Source organism: Sturnira hondurensis, unplaced genomic scaffold, assembly GCF_014824575.4.
Source record: "Sturnira hondurensis isolate 20B ecotype Veracruz unplaced genomic scaffold, ASM1482457v3 Scaffold0006437, whole genome shotgun sequence".
In the NCBI taxonomy this organism is placed as follows: Eukaryota; Metazoa; Chordata; class Mammalia; order Chiroptera; family Phyllostomidae; genus Sturnira; species Sturnira hondurensis.
The window spans coordinates 3,083,269-3,108,951 of NW_028079068.1; the positions used below are offsets into that span (position 1 = coordinate 3,083,269).

The following is a 25,683-nucleotide window of genomic DNA, read 5'->3' on the forward strand; positions in this document are numbered from 1 at the left end:
GGCCAATGCCATGAAGATTATAAAACAAGGTCCATGACTGTAGTTGGAGGCACTGTCTTCCTGGGGTGGCATTTGAGAGGAGGGGCTGGGACTCTGAGGGCCTTGGAGGCTGTCCTGTCCGCAGTGAGGACGTAGGGGAGGGGGCTGAGAATATGGTAGAGGTAGTAGAACTGAGAACAGGAGGAGAACCTTCAGTGTGGCTGGAGGGTGAATCAGATCCGTACCAGGAAGATCATTTTCAAGTTCCTCAGAGAAGTGAATTGAACCTCATTAGTCCTCCCAACGGTTTTAATTACCTTTGGCCTGGTTGCCTAACATGACATTAGCTGTAAAGCCGACAATAAGGACTTAACGTATTTTTCTCACAGGGATTAATGGTGGCAGTTATTTTTCATTTAAAATTTTATTTTTAAACCATGAAAATGCATGACCTACGTTGGAGAAATACAAAAAAATATCTCCTGTATGTCTGCTCACCAAGGGACATTATTATCTATTTTATATGTTCCCTCTCAGTCTTTTTCATATTCGTCTGGTTTCAGATAGTTAACAGGTAGTCCTTCAAATGTGTAACAGGTATTTTCCCACACGTCCTCAAATTTATATTTTGTACTTGCAAATTTTACTGAGTAAATACAATCTCTTCTCTGTTTGGAGAGAGTTCTGTTCTAGAAGTTTCCTGGGAACATTGAATTAGTGAGTGCTGAATCATTGCCCCTTGGGGAAGTCTGTTCCTGTGGACCTCTGGCCACATTTGCACCAGCCAATCAATATGTACCTTGTTTTCTGTGTGTTTCTGCTCAAAGACACCTTGTGTAACATAGTTTGTTGATTTATTAACGTTGAACTCACGCCAACATCACTAAATGAAGCTTACCTGACACGGGTCTCTTCTCGGTGGGCACACACCACCATTGTCTTGTGCTTAGAAACCCGAGCCCGCCCTTCAACACTGTGCTTGGGGGGTGATGTCCAACACCAAAATCACCAGCACCAAGGGCAACAATGTGGAAAATGTGGCACTAAATGGACCATGAAAAGGGCTCTTGTTTACAATCCGAGGTCCGAAACAAGAAGGCAGAGAGGGTCACCCTGTTTGACCTCAGCCTAGAGCGCGCGCTTCAGGAAACTCAGATTTTTGTCGCTCTGTGCGTATTTGCGAATGACTGAGAAAGCACCATGGGTATGGATATTGAGGTTACAAACAGCGAGTAGGCGAACTTGCGCATAGGGAATCTATTATTTGCTGTTGTATTGACCGGCTGTGCCATGATTGACTGAGCCTGGAGAATGAGTCTTGGTCCTTTCTCTGCGGAGCGCCCGCTTGGTGAGAACGGATGTTCCTCGGAAAACACAGTACCTCTCCTATGCCCGCATGCACAACTGCCACCCACATTTCAACCATGAATGTTCACGAGGCATATGGGGTAGTAGAGAGAGACTGGCTTTCACAGCCAGAGAACTCGTTTTGATTCCTGGCTCTGCCCCATCCTTAGGTGTGCAACTTTGGCCAAGTTGTAGAACTTCTCTGAGCTTGCATTTTCTCCTTGGTAAAATGGGGATAATGCCCTGGCTGGTGTGGCTCCGTGCACTGAGAGCCGGCCCAAGAACCGAAAGATTGCTGGTTTGATTCCCGGTCAGGACACATGCCTGGGTGGTGGGCAGGTTCCGCATTGGGGGCGCGCAAGAGGCAACCCATCGATGTTTCTCAGGTCGCTGTTTCTCTCCCTCTCTTTCTCCCTCCCTTCCATCCTCTCTAAAAATAAATACATACAATCTTAAAAAAAGTATAGAAAAAATAATTTTTAAAAACGGGAACAATAATATGACTTAATTTATATATTTGTTGTGAAGATTTCATGAACATATTTAGGTCTCTTTCCTCATCATACCTCTGATAATAAGAACTCTGTTGATAAGAAGCTTATCAATAGCTTCTTAGAGAAAATCAGTGAATAATGTTGTCAGTGACCTTTGCTTCCCAGCAGTTCTGTCTGGTGATTACTACCCCTCAATGGCACCGCTACTGAATAACCAGTGTGCGTTGCATTCTCCGTTAGTGAGTGTGCAAGCTCATGTTGACAAGCTGTAGGCACACATTACCTGTTGAATAAAGCAATGGAAGGGACTTACTCAACAGTCAAATAAGTGGTGGGGGAGAGGCCAGTGTAACACTGGTGCCCATTTTATTGATGGGAAAAATGAAATATCAGGAAGCGACTTGTACAAGGAGATCCCCAAACTAGATAAAGCCCAGGCCACCAACTTTGGAATTACTGGGCGGGGGGTGGGGGTGGGGGGGTGGGCAGTGTAAAAAGATTCCTTTCTCTTGATAATTGTTCAGTTAAATGAGACTCTGTGGCTCCTTTATAAAATGATTTGAGATTTAGCTATACCTATACAACAGCATGTTCTTTAAACATCTGTGACAACCGGCGATGACACCCAACTGCCCAAGTGTTCTTAAAAGGCCACTGTAAACCTCACAGTGGCGGACATGATGGAGTCAGAAATCTGAATGCTGAACTCCAGGCCCCAGTGGCTCTTCCTTTCTGAACTTTGAGAGCTGGTATCTGCTTGAGAGAAAACCACATCTGTTTTGCTGGCTTGGCCTCTGAGATTAGTCCGAGACCAGTGACCTCTGGACCCTGGTGTAAGCTGTAGACCCCAGTTCTCAACTAGAAAGAGGGCTGCCTTCATGTAGAACTCATTTGGGATTGTTTCCATTCTTGTGTGCATGCCCCCTTATGTTTCCAGTGCCTCCTACGCAGCCATACTTAAGAAAACCGAGGCGGGACATTCCCAGGGGTCGTTGCTGGCCTTCCTGGTCATCACTGGGACTCATTTGAGTGGCCAGTTGCCCAGGATGTTGTGCAGGTCAGAACAGAGACGGCAGAAGGCATCTGAAGTGTCTTCTAGGAGCATGGCTGGGCATGGCCAACTTATTTTCACGAGGCTGTTTTTCAGTAAAACGCTAATGTTCACGCTTGTGGATTCCGTAGGAACATTCAAACGAGGGGATTCTTGTGTTGAGCCCAGCACACATTTGGGTAGCCACCAGGACCTCTTCCAGGTAAATATTTACCTCTCCTGAGTCCCGTTGGCCAAGGCAAATCCGTATTCTACTTCCTCCTGCTCCTTGCAGTGGGTATCTGCAAGTACACAGTCTGAGAGTGAGGAGTCAGTAGGAAGATGGCACGTAGACACTGAAATTCTGTTACATTTGTCTCCGTCCAACTTCTCAGAGTATACTAATGGGAAATAGGAAAGGCTCAGGTAGTTTCGGGCCCCACCATGGTACTCCTAGCCAGTTGAAGCTCAGCTGAAAAAAATAGGTGGACCGTGCATTGAGTTTTGGAGTAATATACCAAAAATATGTAACGCTAATATTACTAACACATATAACGGTAAAATTTGTAAAAAATATTTTACAAATATTGCCAATATTTTATTAATAACAAGGATTATAGTTACATAGTATGATAGTAATACTGGTAGAATAATTTAGTACCAGGCTCAATAATGGACCGGGAAGCATGTTTCAGGCAGTCAAGTAGGGCTCGAAGTTCAGGACAGCCTCTCCGTGTCTCTGGAATTCAGCAGAGTTGTCTGACACAGAGGGAGTTCTTAATATCTCGTGTACATCACAACCCAAAAGGTCAGAGAGCAAGAGTAAGGTACAGGAGCACAGAGGTCTTGAGCCAGCGAGTGAAGGAAAAGCGTTGTCCTGTATGGGCCCCAGTGCGAGGTCTAGGAGAGGACTTGCTGAGGTCAGATGGGGAAGTACCTGGTTCGTCCATTCAGCTGGGAACCAGAGTGGGAGGGGCTTGGGAGGGAGACTCGGGGCTGGGAAGGTGCCAACTCAAACAGAAGTCGTGCCAGCGAGAGACTGGCACGGTGTGAACCTCCTGCAAAGAGAGGGCTGGGGAAGGAAGTGGGTGTGGACATCCAGGAGCTCCGCCAGCCAAGCCGTCCTGTGGCTAGCCTTCAGTGAAGTTAGAAATGTGTCCTATGTAAATGTATCTGCTTTCATTCCAAAGAGTCCTCCTTTCTCTTCCCCTTAGTTTTCTTGTAAATGTTTCTTTAAAAAAAAAATCCCCTTGGTCTTGGCCAGGCCATCAGGAAAAAGATTTATCCAAACGTTGACCTGTGTTCTGGGAAGCCAGGTATAAAGTCGCAGCTGCCATCTTAGCTCCGCTTCCCAGAAGTGGACGGTGTGGGATGGGGGGGGTAAGGGCAAACAAAACTGGGTGGAGCACCTCAAGCAAGCAGGGCGGGTGGCAGGGGAAGGGGGTTGGTCCGGGCCACGCTCCCCAGCCTGGGGCTGACCGAAAGGCTCACAGAGTCTCCAGCCCAGCCTTTAGTCTCAGGGTTTAGCTTTCCTCTACACGCACGTCCACAGAGCGTGGACAAGAAGAGGGTGGGCAAGAGAATGGGCAGCACCCGGCCAGGTGGCGGACAGGCCCCAGTGATGTGGGTCCTGATTGCTGTTGATGTGCAGGACGCAAGGAGAGAGAGGTGCTTTCCGTCCATTTAACGCTGAACGCTTCAGGCAGGAGATGGGGTATAATTGTCCTGTGAAGTAAGTGGTCTGTGCTTTGAGCCTGCACCTGCTCATGGAGGGTGTGGATGATCAGGCATGAAATACAGAGGAGCTGTCTTCTGGGCAGAAAATGGCTCTGGTCAGAGATCCGCACTGTTCGTTGTCCCCCAGGGGCTGTGTAAGCCAGGTCTCACTTAATTTGATTAAATGGAATCCTTTAAAAAAACAAGCAAATGCTTCCCCTACCATTATAAACCTGTAGGTTTCCACTGCAGCAAATACAGATAAGAAGGGGGAAAAACCACATCTGTTACACTCTGCAGAAATACTGTCCACTTTTTACCAGATGCCTGCCCATACATTTCTCCATAACAGCATTTGTAGACAATTCTTTACTTTATAATGGAAAATATAGGGAATTTAGTGTTTGTCACAGGTTTTCACTTTAAGATATAATGTGAACATTTTATTGTGGTAGGTATCGTGAACACTGATGGACAAATAGCTTTCTACAGTTACATTTTCAGTAGCTACTTGCTGAGGTATACTGCAGTTTATTGAGGCAGTCTTCCTATGGGCTGTTTTACGTTTCAGATGGACAGACAGACAATAGCTATCAAGTCAGGGGTTTCCACCTTCCATCAGCAAGTCTTCCTAAGTGGCTGCGAACCTGTGGTTCGCGCCCGCTGCTCACTTCATTTAACTTCATCTGCTAGGTGCCCTCCTGTCCCCGGGACAGTGCTCGCTGCTTGCACAGACAGAACTCGTGCCTTCTGTTTACTTTTCCCCTGGTCTGTTTCCAAGGCTACATGTCGAGTTTTTTAAATACCTCTTTTGTGAGCGAGAAGCCCTCACAAACAAACCGTTTTGTTGAGACTGGAGTATTGGCTCTGGCATGATTTACCGATTTCACTGCGTGCTGCAGACACCCCCAGTCAGCGAGGTGGTCTGGCTGCCCCTTTGTTCCCCACACAGACTCTGTGTACGGCTTTGTGAGTGGCTGTTTTTCTTTCCCTTTCCCTTTCCCTTCAAAATGGGCTGCTGGTGGCAAAAATCTGTTCAAGCAAAGGTGAGGAAAGGATATGTTGATTGCAAGCCCAGATCTGTAAAAGTTAGTTAGAGGTTTAGCCTACGAGAAACCTGAGCTTTGCAAACGTCGAGAGTGTCGGGATTGGTGGGGAAAGGGACACTCAGGCGTTGGGGGGTTGTAGGCCATGGAAGAGATACAGTTCAATGACCCAGAGGGTCACGAAGAGCATCGTTTGACGTAGTGATGTTTCACGTGAATGATGAAAGCAGACCCAGGGAAAGAACCTGAGTTCACGTACAGTCCTCACCATCCAGGGAAGTCTACGTATCGAATGTCAGCTGCTTCTTCTTTTAGAAACACATGGCAGCATTTTTGGTCGTCAGCATGGAGGGGAGGAGAAGCTGCAGGCATTTAGGGGGCTGTAATCAGTGGGACCGTCCCAATCAATGAAGAATCTTTTTACCTACAGTAATAATCTTTTCATCTCGACCAACGCAGTCTGGTGGAGACCTTCTAACCATGTCAGAAGTTTGGGTTTCTTCTACAGAATGAACCAGGAAACGTGGAATCTTTCCAGGCCTTTCAAGCATTGCCCCTTCTCTCTCCCCCACTTCTCATGGAGGTTCTGTGTAGCCAAAGCTGGAAGGATGTCGGTCCATATAAGGGGGTCCATAAAAGCAGCACAACACTTTTTAAGTCTGATATTTCTGTCCATCTATACTTGGCCTGCAAAAGTTGAGTCTTCCCCCCGCCCCTTCGCCCCCCATAAAAGCCTGTCTGGTTGTTTGTCTCACAGACCAGCTGTTCAAAGGCAGAACCAGCCAGTACTATCCAGCTGTTAGCTCAGCTCTCCTCGGGCGAATTGATTCTTTGCCAAAAGAGTCTCAGGGAAGGCCAGAGAGGGAGTTTCCCGGGAACACTGACTCAGGCTGAAGGCTTGTTTTCAGGCTATTTTATTCCCTTAGGCTGCCTACGTAATAACTGGTCTCGGAATGTCAGAACTGCGGGGGCCTTGGGAGGCCAGCTGGTCTCAGTTCTTTACTTCGCCCTCTGAGGAAAGAGACTCGGGTCTGGGACTTGCTTGCCCAAGGTCACAGAGCCATGTGTGAAAGAGTTAGGTCTACACTCAAGTCTTGTCATTCCGGGTACAGCAGTCTTTCTACTACAATAGCAGCTACCCTTTGGACTCCTTCTATGATTTTACTAATGAAGTTTTTCTGACTTCCCCCCCAAACATTCTCCCACCCACACCAAGGTCTTGCATCACCATCACATTCAAACCCCATGTAATTGCCGAGACCATTGGCTTCCTGGAGAACCGAAAAGAAGCGTTTATGACCAGGAGGCGAATGCTCCCCTACTGACGATGCAATAAGCAGTTATCCACCACTGCCCAGGCATGAAAAAAAGGTGTAAAGGCGGAACTCTAAGTTGTTTTGGGAGGAGAAAAATGCTCACCTAAGCTGGTTGGTACCAAGCTTTCACAGGCAGTGTTTGCCCATGATTCTCGGAGGGACTGCAATTATCTTTCCCTTTGCTTTTCCTGGTGACAGCTCTGAGATGGCCAGGTTCTATGCAGGGTCTCGTAGAAGAGAAGACGATGGCCTCTTTCTTCACCTGCTCTCCCGCTCTCCCAAGTTCAAATGAAGGGGAAGAGCAGGGCTGTAGCCAGGTGATAGAGACTCCCCTGCTGGTGAAGAAGCTCAGAGGAATACCTTTTGGAGCACCCGGACTCCATTTCCAGAGTGAGACTTGAGAACCTGAAAGTGCCCGTCAGCTGGGAGAGATTTGGCTGGCGGGCGCTCAGTTGGGGTCAGGGATCCTCAAGCACGTCCAGGACCTCCCCTCGCAGCAAGGTTGCTCAGCGTCTCTCCCTTTCTGCTGCTGCTGTCGTCTCGTGCACTCGCAGTTGCCCACCGGGTGATGATGTCATTCTTGTTACCTGCCTGCTTTGGGTTTTGTGCCCCATCCTTTTTTGTCAGGGGCGCCACCGAAGTGGAAAATTGATAATACAGTTCAACTATGACCAGTTCTCTTATAAAAGTTTGAGTGAGAGGATTTGCCTAAAAAATCCTTCTCGTGGATCGAGAGGAAGGAGCCCCGAAAACGTGTGGATATGGTGGTGGTGGGGATGATCTGGGGGGCACCTGCAGGGAAGGGGCGAGGCATCCAGGACCGGAGATATGGGTCTGGTTTTCCAAAGGCGAAAAAGGAGATTTTTCAGCTATGAGCTGAGGATCTGAACATAGAGCCCCTGGGTAAGCAAACGGGCAAAACTAGAACTAGCGTGAGATCACTAAGAATAAGTGGTATTTTATGAGCCTCATAATTTTATATAGTGTTAAGGGGCTGATAGATAGTAAGAGAAATGCTTAATAGTTTGTCCCAGTTTCCTCTAGGTACATAGTAATAAGAACAGTAAAACAGCTAACATTTACTGAGTTCTTAGTGAAAGGAATTGTTCTAAGTGAATAGAGAAACATCACATTTTGCTTCTTTTTTGGGGGGGGGCAGTTAACATCTCTTAACTTTATCTTCCTTATTTCAAAATAAGGAAGCTTGCCTTTCCAGTCTGTCTTATTTCGAGGGATGGGACTGGAGTTCATGGCTCAGCTTGGAGCAGGCCAGGTGGCCCACCAGAAAGCTCATTGGTGGTTTTCCTCTCCCCACTGTCTCCCCATGTCCTGTCCTGACCAGGCTGCTGGGCTCCTGGACTCCAGTAGCATTTGAAGATACAAAAGGGTTTTACTACCTCGCTGGTTGGGTTGTGTAAGAGGAAGGAACACGCAGGAGCAGATAGCCGATGGGTGCCGTGCTCCCAGGGTTTGCCATCAGTCACTACCTGGCTAGTCAGGATGGAGGGCAGAAATACCTCTGTGGGGAACTGGGAAGTAGCTTTCACGTTCTCAGCCGTTTTCACTTCCCGTAGCACCGTGTTCTATGTGGCCTAGACTCCACAGGCGTTGCTTCAATCGTTGCCACAGCCCTGAAAGGCAGATCGTTCCAACGGAGTGGACTGGCATGTGAGCCCAAGGTTACTGCTGGTAGTCGCAGAGCTGGTCCAGAACTTGTGTCTTCCGACTCCTGAGTGCTGAGAGTCAAACCTCCTTCAGATGGTTCGGACCCTTTGGTGTGTGTGAGCAGGCCAGCCCCCCACGAGCAGGCGCGCTCGCGAGATCCGACGGAGTCCATCAGCTCCTAAGCTCCTAAGTCCAGCTGGCTTAAAGCCCGAGACTTCCCGGGCGTACAGTTGCGAAACCTGTGGGATCCCTCTTGCTCTGATCGTGGGGTGACAGGGTGCTCCCTGGGGGTGAGTCAGTCCCTGTGAACTTACACAACAAGGCAGGCGGTGCCTGGCCCTTGGGGAGCTTCCTCCCTTTCCCCACTGTGACGCTCCAGTTCTCATGGCAAATCTGGCTCATCGATAAAGGAAGGGATTTGGAGGAGTATGCTGTTTTTTGGTTCCTGAAAACTTCATGGCTCCTTGAGTTTTCTCTTTATACCTGACATCTGGGGCGTTTGGGCCTTCACTCAGGGGAAGGATTGTCTTATTGTGGTGTCCTATTCAGAGAGTTCCATGGAGGAAGTGATCCATTTGGGTCTTTACCTGCGTGCAGTCAGCCTGTCTCTCAATACAGAATCGATGGTGTGAGGAGCTGAATCTTCAGCTCTTTGATTTCACGTCCTGCCCTGGACCTTGGTTCTCCCAAATTAGAAGGACCAGGTGGACCCAGATGATTTCCCGCATTTCTTCAAGCTTCATCCAGTCTGTATGATTGGGTGTCTGTTATTATAATCAGAAGTTTTTCCGGAATGGCAAAATACCAGATTTTAGTTATTTTAGGGTAGGGCCCAAGAGGGTACACATGATGACTATTTTAGCTTATGTCTTCTTTTAAGGATGTGAGAGAATGCGTATTTCCTCGGTGTTTCTCTCTTACTCCCGTAACTGATTTGTTTGTATAAAACAAACAAACAAAAAAAAAGGATTTTTTTCCACATCACATGTTAAGCTAAGAAGAACGGCTTAGACCATTTAGGATCGAATTACATTTGGAAAAAGTGCATTGTTACTTGTTTTAATGATGACAAATTGGGTAATTTAAAAGGAATTAGTGTTGGCGTATCTCCCTTGAAGCAAATATCATGTAAAAAGTCATATTTATATAAATAAGTAAGGGGTGACTTTTTTTTTTACAACAGATACACCCTATCAGTGGATTTATGCCTGGGGGTAGAGGTCCTCTTCGAATTAGGATCCCCCAATGCTATTATAACTTGATTAACTATTTCACATGCTTTTTTTGTTTTTAAAGAAAGGTACACCTGGGTACCACAAACCAAAGTATGTATTTTTTGGAATAGGGCTCTTTATAAAACAATTCTGCCACCGTGTGTGAAATTTCAGTAAAGCAAATATCACTTTTAAAAAACCCCAAAACAAAACCCCAAACACTCCAAACTTCTTGTATAAAAGAGTTCCAAGCCTCAGTCCCACATTTCTTTATTTGGAGAAATGCACCTAAACTTCAGTGCTAGAAAAAAATGGGTCCCCTTGAAATTTCACTGTAATAGGGTTTGACTCATGAGCCGTTTTCTTCCTTGCGGTTTTGACAAAGCCCCCTTTTCCCCTCCTGGTGGGCGTCTGGCCGTTTTCTGTGTGCTACACGTGCTGGGCGCATGAGCAGGGCACACCAGGCGGAAGAACCCTTCAGGTGTGAGGTGCGCTGTCCCTGAAGGTGCAGTTCTGTCCTCAGCCCTCTGTCCTTCTGCACCGTACAGACAAGCTGTGTTTTGCTGGAGAGAAACCTTGGTTTCTAAAGTAAATTTGGGGCCTGCCCTCTACATTTTTCCTCTGCGTTTCTTTGAGGCTTTGGGGGTGGTCTGCTTGTCCCAACCTTATCCTCTATGTCCATGGAGTCTTCTGTGCTTTTGTGCGAGGCTCCAAGGTGCGAGTTTTCACTAAAAACCCTTCTTCCCCTGCCTGAGAGGGAAGCACCAGCCCGTTTCCAGGCAGCAGGCCTGGAGAATGGGATCTTTGTGAGGTGCAGACTGCGGAGCTGCCTGGCTCTGTCTTCTGAACCCCTCGCCCCCCCGGCATTCAGCCTGCGCCACTGCCGGGCAGGGTAACAGGGGCAAAGCTAAGAACCCCAAGAAGCAGAAAGAGGGCTTTTCTCCTCCGTTTCCTAAATTAAATACAAGCTTTTCCATTTTATATTGCTTGCAACATTTTAGAAAATTATAGAATATTAGTGTTGAATTGGTTGTTATCCATGACCTATAAACATTTGTGTGTCGTGACTATTACCTCTCCTGAGACTTTTTAAAAATTATTTTTAAAACATTTTATTTATTTATTTTTAGAAAGAGGAAAAGGGAGGGAAAGAAGCATCAGTGTGTGGTTGCCTTTCACTTGGCCACTGCTGGGGCCCTGGTCTGCAACCCAGGTATGTGCCCTGACTGGGAATAGAACCAGTGACCCTTTGGCTTGCAGCCCATGCTCAGTCCACTTTGCCACACCAGCCAGGACCTCTCCTGGGAGTTGTTAATGGGGAATCCGTGGAACCCTCTCCTGAGCATGGGCAGGCTTCAGGGAGCAGGCGAGTCACCTGGAATCCTGCCCATGTTAGTGTATAGTGTCTGGGGGCATTTTCTTGTGGGGGGCAGTGAGATGCCTTTATTAGATTCTCAGAAGGGTCCACACTTCCAAAAAGAGGTGAGAAACTAGTGATCAAGTCCAAGGTATACACCATCACTGCCCCCTCTTCTGAGAGAGAGAGAGAGACAGAGAGAGAGAGAGAGACAGAGAGAGAGAGTGAGTTACAGACAAGGAAACTGAGTCCAGAAGAAGGGGAGTGACGGTCGGTGTAAGTGCATCTGGTCTCCCGTCCTTGCTCTGGTCCAACACCTTCAGTTAACTCCAGCCCAAAAGATGCCTGTCTGGCCCACCTTGGGAGGGCAGCACTGCTCTGAACCTGCTCTGTGAGCCCGCTGGTCAATGGGGAGCCAGGGGACCCTTTCAGGTAACTCACAGAGCACAGCGCCCTGCTCGGAGGAGCTGCCACAACTTTTGTTGGATGAGTGAACCTCAGGAGCGGACAGACCAGGACGAGAGCTTTGTAACTTCATGCAGCCAGTTGTTCCAGCTCCAGAATGATGCGTCCCCTTTCCTTCTCCGTTATTCACCCTGCCTCACCTCCATGACCTGTGTTCTTGGGGCAGCTCTTATGACCTGCAAACACAAGCATAAATGCTTCAGAGCTTTGGTGACTTTTTTTTAAATTTATTTTTTACAAATTTTTTTGTATGTGTTTTATAATTTTATTTATTTTTTAGATTTTATTTACCTTTAGAAGAGAAGGGAAAAAAGAGAGGGAAAGAAACATCAATGCGTGGTTGCCTCTCACATGCCCCCTACTGGGGACCTGGCCTGCAACCCAGGCATGTGCCCTGACTGGGAATCGAACCACGATCCTTTGGTTCGCAGGCCCGTGCTCCATCCACTGAGCTACGCCAGCCAGGGCTATGGTGACCTTTTTATGAAGTAAGGAATTTCTGTAAGGTTAACAGTTTCTCCTACTCGTGTATCTGACTTGTAGGTTGGGGCATACATTTAAACATTTGCTGGCACTCGTTTGTCATGGTCGGGAGGACGAGGCTCCAGTTCAGGTTTGTTTGCAGTCGGGCTGGGATCTTGTAGAATGATGACAGATGGGAACGAGATGGCTGGTGAGTGCACACGCCCTCTGACCTGCGCTAGGCTCAGAGGGCATGGGTAAAAATGTTTACATCCAGGTTATAGTTTAAGAGGCCTAACGACAAATGGTTTAAGTTGGCAATCAAAGGAACATCAAAGAACAGTAAAAACGTCAAATTGAGGGATACCTCTTTGGAGGGCTGGAGTTGGTCAGGAGAGTAAAAGATCAACTCAAACCCGTCTCTGTCCAGGATGACTGGGAAAGAGATAGATTTGCTTTGTCTTCGTTCCCCGATGGGCAGAGAAGAAAATGGAGGGATGCTCTAGGAAAAACTGTGCGAGAAGCCAGTGTATAATTAGAAAAAGCCAACATTGTATTGTTCTCATTGTGATAGGGGTTTGTTTTTTTCCAGAGCTTTTTAAATAAAAATCACTAAGCCAGTGAAGTGCTAGGTGCGCTACCCGCATTGTTTAATTTAATCCTCACAACAGGAAGCTGGAGCTATTATTATCCTGGCTTTACAGGGAAAGCAAACAGAAGTTGCGAGACCTGGAGGTTGTTGCTCAGGTTTGCAAAGCTAAGAGCCCGGATTCAACTCCAAGGCTGTCTGGCTCCAAAGCCATATTGCTACAGTGTCATAGGAATTCCATTAGCGTTGGAATGAAAGTATCGTGTATTAGAATAGAGTTGAGACAACACTTTACCGGACCCTTGGGGCCAGGTGGGAGGCGATTCAGTGTTACAAGGCCTTGACACAGGTTCTTAAAGGAGGTGCCAAGCGTCTTCACTCAGGTGGCTGAGGGGGTTTCTTCCAACCTGGAGATTCTGGGATGCTACCCTGAACCCTTTGGCAGAGAACCATACACAAGGGGCAAGCAAATCATTTCATCCTTATTGCCTGTGTCCCACGGCAGGGACCCTAGGAGCCTCTCCATCCCACGCCCCCGGCACGTTTCTCCATCTGGAATATGGGAGGCTGTGTGTTCGTGGTGGGCGAGTGGAAGGGCTGTCAATAAGTGTATCTTTTTTTTTTAACTCCAGTCTCCACTATGTGTCAGCTTTAGAGGTTGACTTAAATGAGGCAGCGTGCTGTGGTAGACAGTGTGTGGGCTTTGGAACTGGCTAGATTTGGGGACAGAATCTCAATTCTACCCTGGGCAATGAACCTACCTACTCTGAGCCCCGGTTTCCCCCGTATATAAATGGGGACATGCCTGCCTTACAGGAAAGCACCCAGCTCATTTTCTGAAAGTCTGGCATGTTCAAACACTTAGTCTTCTAGCCCTTGATTCCTGTCAACATCGGCGTCAGTGACCAGCATCAGCATCGTGTTTTGTACTTGTTAGGACTTCTCCATGTAGTTGAATTGTGAGGCTCAAATACTTCTTTCTTAGTGAAACAATGTGGAGAAGTTCAGTCGATCTGAAATAAGTGGACCTTAGTTCAAGGTCTGTCTCTTCATAGTAGGTGACCGAGATCTTGGACAATGGCATTGTTGTGAGCATTGATGCACAAGAAAGCTGTGAAAGTACCTTATAGACCCAGAAAGCGTGGCCGAACTATTAGGCAGAGTGGTAAAATGCTATTGCAGCCATGTGCTTAGAAGAATTCAACTCACATTGCATAACCCTGGGATTCCATGAGTAGTCCTTTGCTAAAGTATGTGCAGGATCGAGAAGGCCCCCCTCTTGGGGCTCACTGTGCTCCTTTCTCTGGTTTTGGGGCTCCAAGACCATCTGCCTCTCTCTCACCGGCTGGCATCAGGGATGGGCCGATGCAGGCCTGGTCCCAGTGCCAGCAAGGGCATGCTGACCTGTCTGCTGAGCCCTGCAGCCCACAGCTGGGGCTTGTTTGCTGGGCTGAGTCACAGCATCTGGTCGGGACACGCTGGGCATATCTTTCCAATGACAAGCGTCTCCCTGGGAACGGTGGAGTGCTCACCACTCAGCTAAGTTCCTAGGTGTGCGGGGTGGTTAGGCACAGACTGTCCTTTCTTCCGAGGAGGTTCGTTTTCCAGAGGGGAGCTATCGTAGTGCATTTGGTAACAACTGTGAGTTCTCAGGCCCCATCATCATTTAGGGCCACGTTGTGTGGTAACATGATAATTACCACAAAATCCGAAGTAGGGGGAGTTTGGAGACGGATGGCAGAGTTTGGGAAGGTTTATTATTGGTTATCCTGGGGATGTTCATGGAAACATTCATTAGTGCTGCACAGGAGGAAAAAAACAGCGTCAGCAAATCCCACCCAGCCTGGCATCTTCCATGGGAAAGCTCGGGCCATCGAATAGAGCCTCTCCTGGGCACAGGACAGGATTCCGGGGGGGTGGGCAGGGCCAACACAGCTGCCCAGACTTGACACTGTAGCTCAGGGGGCAGAATTCTCACGTGGAAACGCAGGGGCGGTGAGTTCAATTCTGGGTTTTGCATTTTACACTCTGCGTTATTTATTTCTCTTTGTGTTACCTTAATTTTGGTCTTGAAAGGAACTCTGTCAGACGCTTGCAGAGTATTTGCTGTCAGCCAACAGGTAAACTTGTCTTTGGGGAGCTGCTTGGGGAATCAGACCCGGACGTCAGGTTATCGTGGGATTTCGTCTTAACTTTGAAGCTGTCCTTGAAGCTGGCCTAGGGGCCAGCAGCGTCCCGGGGAGCTGGTTAGAAATGCAGAGTCACAGACCCACCCCTTGCGAGCCATCCCAGCAGATTCATAGAGCATGAATGCTGGAGAAGCCCCCGCCGCAGGGTGAGCTCAGGGAAGGGATTGGCTTCTTCTGCCTCATTGATCATTTTGTATCCCTGGTGTCTATTTAAAGTGTAGTGTATGGGAGCTGCGGAACCTGTGGTTCTTCCCGTGGCCTGGGCAAGTCCGAATGTCTACAATCTTTGTAACTATCTGGGGACCTACCGGTGAAGTGGGGCGGGGAGAGGCGTGGTGAGTGGAGAAGGGGCGTGGTGAGTGGAGAAGGGGCGGAGCCTCAGTGGCTGGAAAATTGAAACGAGCGTTAGAATCGCGGGGGTGGCGGTAGTTTTAACATGAATGCTTTTCACTGAGTAGGTCAAGATCTCTGAGGGTGAGCCACTGGATCTGGCCTTTCAAATAAGTTCCCTTCGTGTTCGAGAACATTGATTACAGTATCGCATATAAAAATAGACTTTTCATACCCCTCAAGAGGAAATGGGTAGATAGGATAGAGCACAATTCAGAAGCTGAAATGAGCCCTGGCTGGTGTAGCTCAATGGATTGAGTGCGGGCCTGTGAACCACACGATCGCGGTTCGATTCTCAGTCAGGGCGCACATGCCTGGGTTGCAGGCCAGTTCCCAGCAGGGGACTCACAAGAAGCCACCATACACTGATATTTCTCTCCTTCTCTCCTTCCCTTCCTCTCTAAAGATAAATAAATAAACTCTTTAAAAAAAAGAAGTTGAAATGAATGAACTAGAGCTACACATGTAAACATGAATAAATCTGAAAATCTTTTGCCGGAGAGAATGAAGTTGCAGAAGGATGTGTGAGGTACATGACTCATTCACAGTTTTAAAAACTCACATGCGGGCGACGAAAACACACATGCGTAGTGGGAGTGTGGATGGAGCGATAAACGGCAAGTTTGGGAAGGTGGTGACTAACTTGGAGAGGCAAGAAGAAGATTGGGTGGGAGTTTTAACGGCCCCTTCCCGTGTTACTTCTTTAAAAACAAAAAAGAGTAAAGAGGAGAAGGTTGCAGCACCAAATGTGAAGGACTTTCCCAGAGGAATGGCGGCGTAATTATTCACGGTGCTATTTCATTATAAAATGACTAAAACAAAACTCCCCTGGCGGTTGGGTGACACGGATGGCTGGCCTCTTGAGATTCTAGCTTGAGCTGTTTGTTGCCAAGGACTTTTCCGTTTCAGCGCCTCTGCGCACAGAGAGCTCTCTCCCAGCCACGCTCTCCTGTTCTCACAGTCGACTGCAGCCTGTCGGGATGCGCCCCAGCCCCGTGACTCTTCTGCCTCCTGTCTGGATGAGCTGCAGCCGTTTCTCGTGTTTGTGATGTTGGTGAAGCCCACCAGGCCCACGCCACCTTAGGGCCCTAGCCCACAGGGGCCCCCTCAGTGTTGTCTGCTTCTCCCCTGTATTTTAGGAGGGGTTCTGTCCCCAAACTACCCCAGCTTAGAGCTGTCTCTCGCCTTAGAGTCAGCTACCTCCTGCTTTCCCTTCCCCGATTGCATTCGTTCTCACACCTTCACTCAGGCCTCGGGTCAGCAGAGGACTTGTCCGTGTGGGTTGCAGGAGTTTTCATTGCCCACCCCGAGGATCTCCCCTATGCCATCAGTTCTCTGATTCCTGTATCGGCTTTCGTAGCTTCTTTGTTACAGCAGAAACGTCCCTGGGATTTGATCAGTAAGAATGACACACGTTAGTCTGTGACTTAGGGAGTCTTAGTTAGGAAGGAAGAAGTGGTTCTACCAGCTATTATTGGGGTATACTTCTAAATTCCATTAACTTACTATTTTTTTAAAATTTACTCGGTAGCAGTGGCTGTACACCAAGGGTGATTCCTTCCCCCTGGGGACATGGGGCAGTGTCTGGAGACATTTTTCACTGTCAAAACCTGGGGATTGCTACTGGTGTCGGGAGGCTGGAGGCCCGGGAGGCTGCGTGCTATATACCCTATAGGCACAGACAGCCCCACTGCCATAGCAGAGAATTACCCAGTCCGCATGTTGATAGTGCCAAGGGTGTGAGGCCCTGCTCGGCAGCTCCTCGGGGGAGTGGCTGGGCCTGCCGCCTCCTCAGTGTGGAACTGTGGGACAAAGGACGCAGGAGTCCCGGTGACTCTGTGTAGAGATTACTCCTGAGTCATCTTCGTGGAATGCTAGGGGCTAGGGAACTGGCAGTGCTGGAGAAGGAGGATGAGACGAAATAAAGGATATTAAGGAGACACTGGAGAGGAGCAAGGTCCAGATGGTGGGGAGAATAGAGGGGAATTGCCTCTGATGCCTTTGAACTTGGCCCCTTGGTGTAAATAACAGGGTCGCTGTTTAAAAATATTTCCCAGTGCCGATCCGGGTAGGCAGTCACAGCGAGGGCCCCTAGTGAGTCACGCGAAGCTCTGTCTACCCTCTTTTGCAACGTGATTTTGCCATTTCTCTCATCAAGAGGCAGAAATATTTTCCTACTCTCTGAATCTGGGCTGGCCTTTGTCACTCCCTTTGACCAAAAGAATGTGGGGGGGAGTGATGATGATGGATGACTTCTGAGGCTCTTCAGCTTTGCTCTTCCCCCACGTGGAGCCTTTTTTACCAGAGGAGGGACCCAAGCCTGAGAAAGCCGCTTTGAGCAAAAGGCCCAGGTGTCCCCTGTCGGGGCCCATCCCAGCTCCCAGACGACCTTCTTGCTCATTATGGTTGTGTGGCTGAACCCGGAAGAAAACAGCTCACCCTCCCCCCCCCCCCCAGCCAACCTGCCAGGGGTGAGAAATAGTGAACTGTGGTTACTTTGAGCCACTGACTTTCAGGGGAGCGTGCTGCACAGTTAACCGGACAACGTGTGTCGGTGACCTCATTTAAGGCTCTGGGGAAGGTATTTGCTTTAGAATTGGCCTTTTACTGGCCGATCACAATGAAGAGAAACTGAGTCCTTCTTCCTTCGTGTCTTGCAGCACTTCTCAGAACTTCTGGATGAGTTTTCCCAGAACGTCTTGGGCCAGCTCCTGAACGACCCTTTCCTCTCAGAGAAGAGCGTGTCCATGGAGGTGGAGCCGTCCCCCACGTCCCCCGCGCCTCTCATCCAGGCCGAGCACAGCTACTCCCTGTGCGAGGAGCCTCGGGTGCAGTCGCCGTTCACCCACACTACCAGCAGCGACAGCTTCAATGACGGTAAACGCGGAGCAGGGGCCTTGGCTCCCGTGGCTCGGAGCGCCCCTCTTAACCACATGCTTACTCTGTGTCCAGCTGTGAGCTCGGGTTGTGGGGACGCGCAAAGAGGCACGGGGCACGTTCCTCTTCCCCCGACTGTGCGCTCTGGGACCTTGCTGTCCCCACACGGTAGTTGGTCATTGCTTTCTGTGAGCCCGTGGATTGGACAGCAAAGCATCCTCGTGCAAATCAGGGTGGCCCCATTGGGTTGTCAATGCCAGGACATTCGTTGTGTCAAGAGGACAGGTCCTTTTTTACGAGAAAGAATTTTGTGACTACTCTTCTTCATAGAAGCTTCTTGGGTGCCCTCTTAGCGTCCTCCCGGGGTCTCCGGGGGACCGCGTGTGTGAGACCTGGGTGATCACTCTTTACTTTCCTGACGGTGACCCGCCCGTGCCCACCATCAGTGCCCTCGGGGCGGGATTTGTCCAAGCGTTCATTTCCCAGATCTTATAGATGTTCAGGCGTTTTGACCATTACTCTGTAGGCCTCTGATAGCTATGTTTTATCTTCCAAACTCTCTAATGTTTTTTATACCTTTTAATATTATTTTTTGTGTGTTTTTCCTCAGCAGTATAACCAGCTACTTTAGTACCTTGAGTAGGTTTTAAAAACTGCGTTCTCTTAATCCTACTTCAGCATGTGCCTTGTTTCTCTCCCCCTGATCCTGCTCTCCTTCTGCCTCCTCCCTCGACTCCTACGAAATCACTCTCGGGAGTGACCCCAATTCCAACTCAGGAGTGCGGCGGTCTTTGCCTCGGCGGAATGCTCCTCGTTTGTATCACCACTGGGAGGAGGATTGCAGGAAGTCAGCCTCCTCCTGGGTTTTAGTTTAGGTAAATTCATGCGATCCCTGCCTCAGTTTGATTCTTTTGAGAAAGGATTTTAGCCTTTGCTGAGACGCTGCACTGAACATCCTTTAGTCCCCCGTCCTGAAGTTCCGTGGGGGCGTGGCTTCTGCGGGAGTCGGTGCCCGCCTCGGCTCCCGGGCTCCCTCCATGCGCGATTTTCTGCTTTGCAGGCGTACCGGCTTGCATGTATTGGATCAAGTGGTGTTTCTTGGCTAGTAGCAGTTGTCTTATGTGGGATCAGTGCCAAGGAGAAGTTGGTGCTTTAAAAATGCTTTATGATTCATTTTAAAAATTCATTCCAAAGCTTTTTATTGAGTATTTACCTTAAGCTGCCAGGGACTTTTCTAAGCATTAGCACGTGAAGGAGTAAATATAATTTATAAAGATCTCTGCTTCATAGAATTTGCACTCCGGGATACGAGGTTGGAAGTAGAAGATAAGAAAAAATTAAAGTAACATAGAATACAGGATAATAGGTGATGATCAGAGACACACAGAGAAATAATTTGGTAAAAGGGACAGAGGGAGTTCCTGGCTATGGCCGGGGGCGGGGCACGGTTTGTCCTAGTCCATTCAAGCTGCTATAACAAAATGCCCCGAACCATAGAAATTTACTTCTTACTGTTCTGGAGGCTGGAAGTCTGAGATCAGGGTCTCAGGATGGTTGTGGATTTCAAATTCTACCCTCACATGGCAGAAGGCGCTAGGGAGCTCTGTGGGGTCTCTTTCATGAGGCACAAGTCCCATTTGTGATCCCCATAACCCTTCATTATACCCTCGTGACCTAAGTAGCGCCCACACACTCCACTTCCTAATGCCGTCTAAACCGTAGTGGGCGGACAGGGAAGGCTCCTATTTGAAGGTACCGTTTGAGCAAAGATCAGCAGGAGAGGCAGGAAAGAACCAAATGTCTGTCTCAGGAAAAGGCTTTCGGGCAGAGGAGACAGCAGGGGCCCAGGCCCTGTGGTGGGAGTTCGATAACAGCAGGACACTTAGACGGAATTCAGATAATGAGCATCTGTGGAATTAGCCGTTCTGCGGCCTTGCCGTTCTAGAGCGTGCCGAGTAGAGATGGCCTAAACAATCCAGCAGGCTCACTTCTCCCTTCAGTTCTCTGTTTGTTGAGCACCTACTGTGTGTCAGGCACCGACATGGATATTTGTGGGAGATGATAGTAAAACTTAGATCCTGCTGCCGGAGGGTGGCTCAGAGCCTTGTGAAAATGCCGCGTACCGAATGCTTCATCAGACAGAGGGGGGGAGTACGGCCCCAAGAGGAAGTGAAGCTGTTCAAGCTGAGAGGGCAGGGGCCGTGCCCACCAAAGGTCACCGGCACAGTTGCATCCATGAGGCAGAGTTTAGGTGGGCCTTGGAGCATTGAGTGGAGTTGAAACAGTGGTGATGGTAGAGATCCCTGGAGAAATGAATGACCATCAGAAGATTTCCAAAGGTCAGGGTCTCCTTCTCTTCCACGGTAGCACTATTATTACTGTTATTATTACTGATTATTATTGTGAATTTTGTGGCTATATCATGACTGTAGTGAAGGGTTTGGAGAGTATAATATTTCTTTAAATGTATATTCCAGTTACAGTTGGCATATAATCTTATATTCGTTTCAAGTGTACTATCTCTTTATTTTTAAGTTCTAATCCATAGAAGTGCAACGTAACAGAATGCATGGGTGCCACCTCTGAGAACAGCCTGGTGTGAGGAGCAATAATCAGTCCACCTCTCCCAGGAAGCCCCACTCACGAGGTCAAAGTTCACACCCTTCAGTTCCACCAAAGCACACTTTGCTCTCTCTGTAGACCCTGTGCTGCCATGGGCTGAGCTGGTAACTTGCTGAGAGAACAGCATGTACGATATGTTTGCTCCAGTTTCTGACCAGTGTTTCCCTGTGTGAAGCCTGCCTTCCCGTGCCAGCGAAAGCACCTTTATTAGTAGGGGATCGCAAACGTGGGGCAAAACCACTTGGGTGTCTGAAATTAGAGGTGGGCAGTGGGCGTGAATGGGTGGGGAGTTGCTTGGAAAGCTCTGCCTACATCTTAGCTTCACTTGTTTTTCTGAGTTGTGTGGATGGCCAGAATTTGGGGACCTGGAATGTTTTATTCGCCCGAACCCCATTCTGAAGCCCTCTCGAGGGAGGGTCGGCCCACAAGGACCCCTCTCCAGCTGCGTGCTTGCTTAGCAGATCACTTACTTACCTGTTGGAGGAGGAGCATGGTTCTTCAGGCATCACACACAGAGGCAGCACCCAAACCTTGTTGTTCCTGTGAGAGTTAATATTCTTTATCTCTTGCCTTGGGAAGAAAAGCTCAGGCAAAACCAGGTTCTTGTTTCTAGTGATGGGTAGTGAGTGAGGATGTCCTTATACCTGGGGAAGCCAGTGAATTGGGTCGTCTTGTCCTGCTTTACTTCGACTGAATGCAATTCTTCAGGAATTGCTTCTAAGCCTGAAACAAAGTGATAAGACAGACAGGTTGAAGGGAGACTCTGTCCAGGTGTATTAGGGGTTTTCTCTTTCTTTTTCTCCCTTTTCCGCCCCCGTCTCCTCTCTCTTTCTCTCTCCCACTCCAAACCTATTTCCTTTCCTTCTCCCTTCCCTGTTCTTTCTCTGCTAATTCTCCTTCCTCTCCCCCTCTCTTTGAACCCCAGGCCGATGATATGGGGCAAATATAGATGTTCATATCCATCATGAACCTCAGGTGGACTGTAGACCGCCTAAAACCGTACCCTGGATTCTGGGCTATCAACGTTTGTCAGCTTTTCTGCTGAGAGCATGTACCTTTTTTTAGACTCTCTAAAGAGTCTTTGACTCCCCCCCCCCAAAAGGTTGGGAAACACTGGCCTAAGATTACATAGGAGTCATCTGTCTTCAGGGCTAAATGTGTAGACTTTTCTGAAACACTCGAGCTGAAGAAGTTCATGTGGTTCGGCCACCACAGGAGGCCAGTCCTAGGAATGCGGGCTCAGCCTTCAGAACTACGACAAAGACAGCCTGCCTTCAGCCCGGTCGTTTCTCGAGAGGATTAAAGCTGTCAACCAAGATGCCAACCAGGGCTTTCTGTTTGGAGAAAAAGGATGTTATCAAGAGATAAGCAGAAACATCCAAGTAAAATGTCAAATGTCTGGGGCTGTTTTTAATGCCTCTATTGAGGAATGAAGGCTGGTGTTTCAATGACCAAGTCTCGTATCTCGCCACCTGGAAGGTGTCTTCCCCCAGTCACTCTCTTGCTCATGTTCCTTTGTTTTAATGAAATCGGGAGGCCCGGTATTCATTTGCTTTGTTCCTTAATTGCAGTCCTTTTCCTAAGAGGGGGGGGAAAAAAAGCTTAGTCATTCTGTACTTAGGCAGTTTGGAGAGAACCAGAGTGGGCTCTGTCCTCCCAGATGGTATAAGAATAAAGTTAGAAAAGAGGTAAAATATCAACAGGCTCAGCGTGGAACACACGAATAAGAAAAGTGGTCCAGCGCAGTGTTTGTACCAGGCAGGAGTCAAGGTGACTTTATTTTGGGTGGAGTAAGGGACCATCCCTGTGGCTGTTTCAGGTTTAGAGAGGTGGGACCAGGAGCAGAAGAGATCGTAGTGACGTCCCCTTCCGATTAGGCCAGTCGGGTCTGGGGTGCTGGCCAGGGCTGTGGGTGGCTGGGGGCGAGGCCGGCTCAGGGTGAATGGACTGTGAGGGTGGCGCTGCGTTCGCAGGTGGGACTGAAAAACAGTCGCCTGTGAGGAGCTGCCGAGGGGGCAGATGCTGCTGAAGTGACGTAGCTCCGGGGCAAGGGGACCGCCTCCCGGGAAGCATTGACTCATGGCTGGTTGGGCCACGGGGCCTCAGGAAACTGGGATGGAGGTTTCTGGAGACTAGAAAAGATAAGGTCGTCTCGTGGCTGATGCTGCCAGGGAAGATGGGAAGGTGTGTATCATGTACGGTAGCAGAGAAAACAATGGATTGTGAAATGTTGAGAGGAAACTGAGAGCAGAATTAGCACACCACCGGGTGTGCGGAGTAAAGAGTAGCGATGACTCATAACGATGTCATTCCAGCTTGCACTGTGGGAGACCTCGGGTGTTGAAATGTTCCAGGGAAGTGGGACCACCCCCCCCCCCCCCCCCCCCCCCCCCCCGGGGCAGGAATAGCTAGCCGCACCTTCATCAGGCTAGTCTGAGCTACTGAGCAGAGCATCCGTCTGAGCCATCTTGGTTAGAGGGGGTGGATTCTGGGGTAGAAAGAAAGATGTGCTGGCCATCCGCCTTCAGGGAGTCCCTGGGTCCTCTGACATCGGGGGGTTGGGGAAAGACCCTGGTGTCGCTGGGTTCCAAGCAAAGGGACAGTTGTCCGCTCCAAGTCTGAATTCTGGGCTTGTGATGTGTGCTCCTTGGCTCTCCATCACCTCTTTTGGCATTACTTTTTATTTTCTTTTTCTAAACAGGATAACCGTGATTGTTTTTAAAGTGAAATAACGACGTCTTTGTCTGCCTGGCCATTGCAGTGCTAGAATGGTCTACGAAAGCAGTATTTCCATCTGTGTAGCAATTAAAATTTCTTTGGAAATTCATGAGTGAGAACCATACCTTGCAGTGGGAAAAAATTTTTACTGCTAAGTAAGTCTCCTGAGACCATATCGTTTGTCCCACAGATACTTAACCGAGACCCTCACCACTGTGTCCTGCAGGGAGACCTGAGACGCTAAAGGCAGGATGCTTACTCTCTGGGGTCCGATCACCTGCCCTTGAATCTGGGCTCTGCCTCTTTCAAGTGGTATGACTGTGGGCAAGTTGCCCAGCTCTTGTGCCTCCCTTTTCTGGTCTTTAACATGGGAATAATAATACCGTGCTTACCACCCGCTGATGTGGTAGGGATTAAATAAGTTAACATGTATTAAGTAAGTGTTTAGAACAGTGCCTGGCAGTTAGTAAGCCCTAACTCAGTATTAGACATTACCATGATTGCCTTTATGCAAATTGCTGCATAATTAAGTACATAATTTACCAGCGGGCCACAGGATGAAGGATTAGAGTAAGGCAAAGAGGTTCTGTGCACCCAGCAAGAAAGAACAGTGAGGGGCGCATCTGAGGGAAGTTGTACTGATCGTGGGCATTTATATAATACATGGAAATGTGTAGAGTGGTCCCTGGCAGAGTGAACGCTCAGAACATTTTATCTGCTGTTGGTCGACCTTCAGCTGGAATTTTTCACCATGTGAACGTTAGATTAGGTAGGAAGCTTAGAACTTAATAATGCACTTTTGTCGTGGCTAATTATGGGCTCAAGGTGACATTAATTGAAGAATAATCACTCTCTTTTTAAAAGATTTTGTTTATTTATTTTTTAGAGAGAGGGGAAGGAGAAGGAGAAGGAGAAGGAGAGAACCATCATACTTGCAACCTTTTGGTCTGCAGGGCCGCGCTCAATCCACTGAGCTACACCAGCCAGGGCTGAAGAATAATCTCTCTTGGCTAGAGCTTTGTGAAATCACTGAGATCTTCTTGGAAAACAATACACTGGAGTGGCCATGGGCACAGGCCGTGGCTTGTCGGAGTTATTTAATCTCCTCGCTTAACAGCGCCTGCCTCACAGGGTTACGCGGAGGATGAAATGAGTTAGTCCACAAAAGGCGCGTGGAGCAATATTCAGCACATAGTCAGTACTCACAGGGAAGTGTTTACTATTTCGACTGTTAGCACCACCCTATCCTGCCGCTCACGACTGAAGTTTATTTCAGGGTTAAGCCACGCAGGGAGGGCACCGAGGGCAGATGGACCTCTAACGTCCATCCGGACACGCAGTGGGTCTCAGCGTCCTGTGGTTCCGACACGTTCCGCTGACTTCTGGCCCTCTCCCCGCCTCCAGGGTCCAGCATGGCCATTTTTTCTTGAAGACATTTTTACATCACAAACTGGCCAAGATTTGCTGCCTCCTTTAAAAAATCTTAAAGGGCAAACAGTGACCAAATGCTGAGGGATTTAGATGAGGCATACTTATTTAATTGACAAAAGTTTCCTTTTCACTTTAGACATATTCTAGAAATAGTAAGTGGATATATATAAGTGGGTCTTTCTTATAACCGGTATTTTTCACATGCAATTTCTCTTTCTAAGAATACACACACATTATATGTGTACACATGTATATGTGCATTTGTATATATACATGTATACGCAATATATAGAACATGTATTTATGTAGTATAACATTTAGAAACATACCATGTACTCCTAATTTAGAATTTAATATTTCCTTTCCTCCTCCCCAGGAATCAGTATCTATTCAGTGCAATTATTTATGCAGAACATATGGAAATGATTGAGGATCTGCATTTTGAGCGTTTTGCCTCTCTGCCGGCTTAGATTCACATCTTCAGCTCCTCTGTCCCCCCTGCCCTCTGAATCTCGGCCTCCAGCCCCATTGCTCCATTTTTGTCCTCGGATGTGAAGGGCTTGCTCATCACCACGAGATGGGCAGCGGCTTGTTTTTATTTTCTTGCTGATAGCAGAGAGGTGATGCCGAGAAAATGTGCCAGCTGGGCCCGGCCTTTGACAGGAAGCTGTTTAAATAAAATCAGATGACGTAGCAGTGGTTTTTCTTACTCCCCGCGGCCTTCACTACTGACCTTATTGGATGATGTTTTTCTTCTGCAATGAAAGTCAAAGGGC

The 25,683-nt window shown here is 48.4% G+C and overlaps 1 protein-coding gene across 1 annotated transcript in view; it reads left to right on the plus strand.

Annotated features, from left to right (window-relative positions):
* The window catches only part of CREB3L2 (cAMP responsive element binding protein 3 like 2), a 110,120-nt gene that overhangs the window by 47,228 nt on the left and 37,209 nt on the right, over positions 1-25,683 (plus strand). The window contains exon 2 of the mRNA XM_037049122.1: positions 17,920-18,136. Coding sequence (XP_036905017.1) covers positions 17,920-18,136 — 217 coding nt within the window. The remainder of the gene's footprint in view (positions 1-17,919; positions 18,137-25,683) is intronic.